This window comes from Pterocles gutturalis, unplaced genomic scaffold (genome assembly GCF_000699245.1).
Source record: "Pterocles gutturalis isolate BGI_N339 unplaced genomic scaffold, ASM69924v1 scaffold34695, whole genome shotgun sequence".
In the NCBI taxonomy this organism is placed as follows: Eukaryota; Metazoa; Chordata; class Aves; order Pterocliformes; family Pteroclidae; genus Pterocles; species Pterocles gutturalis.
The window spans coordinates 1-9,366 of record NW_010139380.1 but is presented as its reverse complement, the minus strand read 5'-3'; the positions used below and the strand labels follow the sequence as shown (position 1 = coordinate 9,366).

General features: G+C 38.6%; 1 protein-coding gene across 1 annotated transcript; it reads right to left on the bottom strand.

Annotated features, from left to right (window-relative positions):
• Window positions 1-616: 616 nt before the first annotated feature.
• Window positions 617-9,165, bottom strand: LOC104469004 (mothers against decapentaplegic homolog 2-like; the record flags this gene model as incomplete). The annotated part of the gene is made up of 6 exons (XM_010083326.1): window positions 617-858; window positions 4,261-4,405; window positions 4,570-4,707; window positions 6,426-6,638; window positions 7,730-7,783; window positions 9,055-9,165. Coding segments are annotated over 6 exons (785 nt in total), but the record flags the coding sequence as incomplete, so codon positions are not given.
• Window positions 9,166-9,366: the final 201 nt, after the last annotated feature.

Below are 9,366 nucleotides of genomic sequence, written 5' to 3'. Positions count from 1 at the left end.
GAAAGTAGACTCCTAGTGTGATGGATACTCGTAATTTATAATATGAACTCATTTTAGGCCCCATTAAGCATATAAAGTGTCTTAAGATTTCACAGATGAATCTCAAGACATTTCTTTCCCTTCCAATGGAGGGATTTTCTTTTTCTTTAAGGAGGCAGCAAAAAGTTAAGCTTTTCTACAATGAAAGTCTGCTTTTTATGTTTAGGACAACTTGAAAACCTGCTTATATTAAAAAAATATAAAAGAATAAAGAAGTAGAGTCTTGGAATTTTATGAGAGATTTGCCTCAATCAAAAAAAAGTCAAACAACTATTTATGGGAACTAAAATGTAGAACAGCACAATACTGTGATATTTGAGATCATGATACATTACCTGTACATATACTTAGCTATTCATGTTATTGATAAACCATTAGGACACTCAATTATATACCCAATAAAAACACCTTTAATAGTCTTTAGAACTGTCCCTTCTTCTTTCTGAAGAAGGTATTTCTATACACTAAAATTTCATCTAGTATCAGAGTATAGGAAACAGAATCCACAAGGTGCTTTAATTGATGAGACCTCAAGTGCTGTTTTTCTTTTTTTTTTTTTTTTTCTTAAAAAAAAACCTTTTTGGATAGTAAACAGTTCATGGGGACCACACACAAATACTACGACAGACGAGCTGTTATATTAAGTCTGTTGATTGGACTCGATATTTAGCCCACTGATAACGGAGGAAGGAGTTTTACGACATGCTGGAGCAGCGTACTGAAGGGGAGCCCATCTGAGTCAATACTTTGTCCAACCATTGTAGAGGTCCATTCAGATGAAGTTCAATCCAGCAAGGAGTGCTTGTTACTGTTTGCCGCCTAAAAATTAAAGAATAATAAGAAAAGTCAGGAAGCAGCTTTGGCTGCTGTAAAATTCTCCATTATATGATCAAATATGTTTCCATCCTTATTTACTCAAAGATAAAAAGCAGTAACAGTTACAGTAATGGTTGCAAAGTTTTTTTTCTGACAGTTTTTGAAGATTAAAAAAACCAAACAAAAAAACCCCCAAAAATCCAAATCACCCCTCATCTATAAAACACAATAATTATACGCTTATCCATTATATATCAACAGGATTCTGCTCTGGAAAATTAGATAAGAACCACTGGTGTCACAGAAAAAGCCTTACTTCTAAAAATAAATCAAAAACCGAAGATTGTCCAGACAACATGGTACTCATATCACAGATAGCTCCGTGCAGCAGTATCTCAACCTTCAGAGCCTGCTTGTATAACTGGGTTTGAGTTTTGTAGACAACTACTGAGAAATACAGAATAGAAACACGTGGCTCTGCGCTGTCAGCATGGCCAAACAGCACAACACTGTTGCAATCACAAGGTCTGGCTTTTTGGAGCAAGTGACAAGATAAACGTCTAAGGAAACTGCTAGATGTTGTCAGAAACCCTATGGCAAAACACAGCGTGTGGTTACACTGTGCTAACTGATGCTATCTCACAGGAACACCAAACTTCATCTCTGATTTCCTGTCATCTTAGACTTCGGTGTGTTTTGTACTGTAACTTCCTCACGCAAACAATTTCAGTAAAAATTGTGTTTCCCTTGTCTTTTACATAAACTTGCCTACAATTTTCCACAATAGAAGCCCTTAATTAAACACCATATAGAAAGCCTCAGTAGAACTGAAGGACTGACAACTATAAAAGCTTCATTCAGTCTCCCACCTATCGTTGTTTCAGAGACCTGTTATTCAAAAAATCTTCCTTCTCATCTCTAAAATAAAGAAATCAGTATTGGACATACTCTGCCTGAGAAATCCTGTTATTTCACCGTACTCACTCCAGGCATGGGAGTTTTCCCAAACTAGACTGGCAAGACTACTGTTGCTAAGCCAGTTTTTCCTAGTAATTCTAGCTATCCCAAAGTCAAAGCAAGGAGACACGAAGATTCAAAGGCAGCAGATTAGTCAGACGCAAACCCAGCCTCTTCATTTTTAATGTTGGCACTGCAACCCTTCACTTTAAGGAAATCTGTTTGTATAAACAGAAGAACTGAAAAAGCAGGAAGAGTAAGCCAGTGAGAGGATGGATTTCAAAAGTTGTCTGTGGTTTCACATTTTCTAGGAGAAGAAAGCGGCTGGGGTCGGTGCTGTTTCAGCACTCTCAAAATCATTGTTATCCTAGCCTCAAATGCCTATGCCAAAACAAAGTGATCCAACAAAAGAACAATCTAAACCACAGGAAATATAATGCCATTTCGTCTCAAACGCTCTCCCAAAGAAGGAAGTTCATTATCCACCGCTGCCAAGCTCCCCTACAACGTGTTCCACAACACACTTCCTCCAAAATTTTAGAACTGGTTCTGTTCAACAGCCCTGGCTTTGCACTACACTGGCAAAAGTTGATAAAATAGTGACAATCACTTAAGCAGCCGTCTCAAAGCTTAAAACTCAGCCTCTTCCACCCGTGGATTTCCAGTTCACATATCGCTAAGTCTCTTTGCTGTAACTACCTCTACTTAATTTTCTTCAGAAGATGATCCTCTACCTGGATAGTTCCCATGTTAGTGTGAACACTTGTCCATTGATCTGAACTTCTACCAGCATCCTCAATGGAAACCAACACGTATTGACCAAAAAGCTATAAGCTATTTTGTCTATTAAGTTTGCAAAATTACCACTTTGCCATAGCTGCACATTTCTGCACGTATTCCATACACCTAAAATGTCTTATGAGAAAAAATTTTGACATAATAAAGCAGCACTGAACTTTTAACAGGAATGGTGTATTTTACTTTGACAATTCAGACTACTTTCATTGACACGCAAGGTTGTGTTTGCAGGAGCAACCTCCCCCTGCTTTTATCACAAACGCAGCATAACTTACAAGTTTTGTGCATCAATAATTTATTAGCACCATCAAACAGCAATACAGAGAAACTAGTTCAGCATTATGTCAGTAATCAGTTTCTGTGCTGTTCTGGCAGTGTTTCCACCAGAGCTTTTTCACTCTATGATCTCATAGAAGGATTTCTAAACTCCTAACAACCAACATTCTCCTTCCTTAGGAATAACTTTACCAAAAGCCTTCCCACTGTTTTAACCCAGCACTTACACTCCATTCACTTCAAGTAGTCTCCATATAATCTGACTGATTAAGCCTTTCTTCTGTTCTGATTTGACTGTTGTATTTAATTATGCGTTAAGTGTATACATATTCCTTTTGAGCCAACTCCAACAGTTCTTTAAACTTGAGCCAGCTACTTTCTTCTGTATCTCTCGCTAACAAAGAGTTACCAATTTGTTCCATTACCCAAATTTCTCATTTCATCTAATTAGGCTTTTACAAAATGGGCTACATTTAGCTGAGAAGCCTCCCCCATGTACTGGCACTGCTATTTACGTGCATGTATTTCAAGAGCAGATAAAAGAATCAAAACCCCAGGATTCACAGTGGAACCTACATGCCATTATTCAACTTCAGAAAGGGCATGGATTTTAAAAAATTGTTATGTATTGCAGTAGGGTATTGGTATGTCAGACTTGTATTCTTTCAGTGGACAATTTCTAGAGAGGTTTTAAGGGATTTGATTAAAACCACATCTCCAGCTCCCCAAATTAACAAAATGTTTAACACTGCTCAGTTAAAAGTCAGTTCCTTTCCTTCCCAAATTCACACACTCCATTAAAAACATCACTATCCTCAAGTATAACTCTTAGTTCGTGCTAGTAGAGAATACAACTGGAATTTATTCAAAAGCAGATAAAAGGCTGTTTTTTCCAGTCAAAAAACCTTTTTTAGAAGTTTTACTACATAAACAGTGTCATCCTACTCCTGCAAAGCTTTTTCCACTACAAGCTCCAAAATATTTACCATCCCCCTTAAATGTGTGCTCTCCAGCTGTTTTATTCTGCAAACTGCACTAGCAAACAGCAAATAATCTCCATGGCATAAATTGTGGAACTTCTGGATGTTGCCAGTGATTTCACCACAATAAACAAAGCAAGCAGGACCAAGCGAGGAAACAGACAACGTTCCTTGCTCAAAAGCTGACTTCAGTGCAACACTAAAATCACTTCACTGGTCTTTATGACTTAGGAGATCCATAGCTGAGGGAGAGAAAAACGAAAATATGGGTTCAACTTGCAGACAGCATACCTACAATAGCAGTAAGAAGCCTGTACGTATGGCTTTCAAGACAGAAACACGTATTACTGAAAGAAGTATGATTAAGTTTAAAAGCAAAGGGTTTTTTTCTTACCTGTATTCAGCTCCCCATCCTTTAACAAAACTCATTCTTATGGTACACATTCTAGTAAGCTGATAAACTGCTTCAAACCCCTGATTCACAGATTGAGCCAGAAGAGCAGCAAATTCTTGGTTATTAAAGATTTTTAGATTGCATCCTATAAAGAAAAAAAAAGAAGTCAAAAGGCTAAAATCAATGACTACTTGTGTTTGCTACACAGAAGCCTGAAACTATGAAGAAACTATCAAAAGGAAAGCAGATGTCATCCAGTGAATATATTCACCAGATATTTGTACCCGAGACCTTTAGTAGGCTACTAACCTGGTGGAATTTTGCACACAGTTGCAGGATGCCAGCCGTATCTTTGATTACAGTTGGGGCTCTGAACAAAAATCGCGCTATCACTTAGGCACTCAGCAAAAACTTCACCACCGATGTAATAGAGACGTACTCCCCTTCCTATAGCAAAATTCAAAGGAACTCTCGTTATGATATGACCCAAGCAGACTAACAAACAAGGGAGTATTTTGTTTCAGAGTGAGTCAAGGTTTTTCTTTACAACAGAAACAGAAATCAACTATCTACAGGACCACAGTGCTGGGCTGACAGCTGCAGCCGGAGCAGAACACAATTACCTTGCATTTTTCTCCCATGAATGCATAAACTTTGAAGAAAAAGCAAAATAATTTTTGGTAAAGAGACAAGATTTTCTAGCCACGTAACGGCTTATGACCAAACGTCGTTTAGGAAGCAGAGTTCATTACCAAATAACTTTTTAACTTAAAGAAATACCAACATTGAAATACAAATACTAGATTCAACAGAATTAAAAATTGTGCTAATATTAAAGTGTTGCATGTGAAGTGGCACAGACCACTATGGCAAAAAAGGAAAACACAAGTAAACCACTTTAACACTCTCCACTTACATTTGCCCACACTATTTCACAACCCACTGCATTCCCCTTCTCTGTACTATTTTGACAAAAACACCAGGACTTCGTTTAACCCTATTAAAAAAAAAATACCCATAGGAAATCCTCTTGTTCACTTTTAAATTGTGGTCCTGTTCTCTCTCCCTGAGCAGAAAAAAAAAATCTGTATGGGTTATTTCTTACACAAGAGAACTAATGTACAATAGATCTCCCAACGAAAACTGATTAAAACCAACAGGTCCTTTTTAAAGTCCAAAATTTCTCTTCCCCTTTCTCTTTAAAACTATTTTTCAAATAAACTGTGAGCTGCTCTATGAAAAAGTGAGAGCTCCTTACAGTTTTGCTTTTCCTCATCATTAACCATTTTGACCAGTCAGCACCGGCACAGCCTGGGTTTCTGCACATCTCCAATTTTATTAGACAAGCATTTGGATTTGGCATAAAGGGAGTCAGAAAGTTCTACTAAGGAAGCTGAACTTTTTTAGTAAAATTAAAAACAAACAAAAGAAATCTCATGAACATCCAACAGGTCCATGTCCTTCCTGTGCTGATGACCTCAGAGCTGGATGCAGCACTGCAGGGGGGGGTCTCATGAGGGCAGAGTGAAGGGGAGGAATAACCTCTCTCGACCTGCTGGTTATGTTTCTTTTGATGCAGCTCAGGGTACAGTTGGCTTTCTTCTCTATTTTGTAATTAAAGCTTCAATTTCAATTATAAGCAACTCTGAATATAAATGCTACCCAGGGCAGAGTGGTCCAACAAGGAGCCTGAAAACCAAAAACCTGCCCCTCGGGATGCTTTGGTGCATTGTGTTTTTCCAGAAGGCAGAGAACAGCAAAGTTAGCAACAGAAATCCCATCCATTTGAGTAGCTTCCTCCTGTGCTGCTTGCAGCCTGACAGCTGCGTGAATGCCACTGTCACCAGCTTGGTGACTGCTGATTGAGGAAAGGCAGCTCCTTTCAGCTCCAGCCACCACTATGTCTCCTCCCAATGGTCACTGGCTGTGGTAGCAGAAGCTGCTCCATTTCTCCCTTGTTTCAGAAATGCTGACCTCTGTGTCTTTCCACTTCTGTCCTTAGCAAGAGAGACCAAGTTCTCCTTGGCAAAGCTCAAGGGGGAAGTTCAATGGCTGGCTGCTGTGAAGGGATTCCAACACACAGATCTGCCCATCCTACCTAGACCATTCCAGATAATTTAACTGCTAAAATGAAATTAAATAGTTAAAAGATTAGAGATTTTTACCTATGTGTCGCCTTGTCATTTCCACTGTAGCATTTCTGTTGACATTGGAAAGTAGACCTAGACAAAATCTTTCTGAATTTGATGGATCTGTAAAGCCATCTACGGTCAGGGAAGGCTGTGACGCATGGAAGGTTTCTCCCACTCTTTGATTCAATTCATAATACGCTATCGAACACCAAAACGCAGGCTCCGAGTAAGTAACTGGTTGCAAGTCTGAAAAAAAAAAATATAAAAAATAAGCTTAACACAGAATTTGAGGCTGAAATTAAATCTACCCGCCCTGCTATTCGTCTCTTCCAGAAACAACAGTGTTAGTCTCCTCAAACTACTTAAATTATACTTCGCTTTCTGTCACTTTTATCTTCCCCAGTAAACAGAATGGAAGTCAATATTCCACACAAGGGAAGGAGGAGGAGAAGGGGTGATCTAATCTGACCACAGCTCATACCGTTCAGTACTTGCATTTCGCTTGGCAAAATGATTAAGCTCATGTTACCGTGAGTGCCAGACATTGAGACATTTCTGTTGCCTTTCTATAATATTGCCAAAATGATTGCAAGTTAAAGAAAAGATGAAACTATCACACACTGAACTACACAAAGGAAAAAATATTAATATGAAAATTATGTTCCCTTGTATTATGCTATATTTTATCCTACCTCTTTATCTAAAGGCAGCTCTAAGCTCCTTTTACTCTCCCCTACTAGAGATCAGTATCTTCCCTGCGCATCTTCAGCTTTTCCTGTGCTGCTTCCCCTTTTTACCTACCCTAATTACTTACTCAGCATTCTGAACCAGCATTTTCCTGTCACATCCTGTCACCATTCCTTAAACAAACCCAAGGGAATCTGATCTTCCTGAGGCATTTATACCGACACACACCAGTGGCACCTGATCAAAGCAGGTGGGCAATCAATGTGGGAGGAACAATTGTGCTGCGGTCACAGGTGAAACAGGACATGAGAAGAGCAGAAAAACACACAGACAAGGGAGATGGAAAGTCTGGGCAGCACTATGGATAGGCTAATGTCCTTTAAAATATTTATTTTAGAAATGCTGCTCCTGCAGACACAACCATATAATGTTTTTCCCTTTCTAGACGGTCAACAGTTATAGAAATCGAGTATTTATTAACAAGTTATTAACCCAACCCTGTTATATGTATTATCAGGAAGCCAACCGAATAATCTCCTTCTAATACAGCCCTTACTTTTTAAAACTACATTTTTATTTTTAATGTAATTATACATACAAAGAAGAGTCATCACACACAGAGAAACCATTACAAGTATTTTCCAGCTTACCCAGGCTATGATTAACTGGGGAGAGAGTACTAGGAGACAGCTCTGCTGGAGATCCTGTTGAAGCAATACAGATTATTTCAGAGCAAATAATTCTCTCAGATGGGTAGGTATGACCATTATCTAGATACGGTTTTACATTAAAATTCTTTGGAATAAGAAACCTCAGGAATCCTTCAACCAGTTTTCCAGCATGTCAGATGCTTATTCTCAATTAAGAATCCATTTAATTTTCCAGACTACTGGGAACCTACCCCTCCTTGTAAAGACTCGATCTTAGTGTTGTATCTGGCAGAGCTCTCACTTTCATGCACACTCAGTGAACACAACTATTTATACACTTCTCCGGTGAGAACGTAGTGACTTCTTCCCAAAATCAGTGGGGAAAAAGCTAAGAAAAAGTGGGTGAGACAAGATATCACCTCTCTGTTCTCAAAGGAGAGGGTTTATCTCTAGAAAAGAACAAGCTGGATTTCCTCATTTGAGGAATTATTCTTTCTTGGAAGAAGGAAGGAAAAAAACTCAGAAAAACATGAACTCTCCAACACAATTTGTGCACCACTAGGCAAAATACAGAGAGGCTTTGCACAGAAACATCCCTCCAATGACTGCTGATATCAGGCTTTTTTTTATAATTACGGTACCTATTGTCACATAGTGGGAAAATATTGCAGATCTTCCAGAAACTAGCGTAGTCGATTCCAATTAACTGAAAAAAGATTGCTAACATTAGCTAACCAAACACACGCTCGAGTCTGCCAGCACATAGCAGGAGGTTCTCATCCAGCACATTTAACTGTGCTTTGTCCAAGTCTAAGGCCAACCAGATTATCTAGAAACCCTTTCCTACAAAGGCACAAACAATGTATTCTACTACTCTTTCAATAGAGCCTTCCCTACAAGAATTAACTTGAAACATGGCAGAAGTGATAAGTTTATCGGAGTTAAGAGACAGGTTCTCAAAATGCAGCATTTCTGTAACTTATTTGGGCTGAACAAACATTTTGTTTCAATGAACGTGCTTCCAGAAGGTGCAGTTAGGGGTAGGCTGAAACCCATCAGCTACTAAAATCTATTTTAAGGCTTTCTGATGAAGGCTTAATTAGACCTGTATGCTTTTGCTATGAAACAAAATGTACTTAAAATGGCACAGAATGTTTTAAAAGCCTTCCCCTGGCAAAAAAAAGTATTTTGTTCACAAAAGATTGAAAGTGCTGTTTTATACAGAGGGCTGCTGCCATCATTGTTCAGGGTGAACTCATGCCGCCATACAGAGGGATCACAAGTAATCCCAAGTCTTCAAAGTAGACTGAAATCATAAATTTTACCTGTATCCATGCTTTGGTTCAACTGCTGGTCACTCGTTTCTCCATCTTCACTGATATATCCTGGAGGTGGTGTTTCTGACAAAAAAAAAAATCCACCTATGGGTTCAATGACTGGGGAAATTTGTAAGATTTAGCATTTGAGGTTTTTGTCCTCAAGTCTTCACAAGCTCCACTTGATACCTGAACACTGAATGAGAATTTCATTTTACTGTCCCTTTTTCCTTCCAGTAGGACTTCAAAACCACTACCTGCCTTATTGTCTATGTAAAATGTGTCATCCCAATTGCTCATATATATTATATAATTATATAA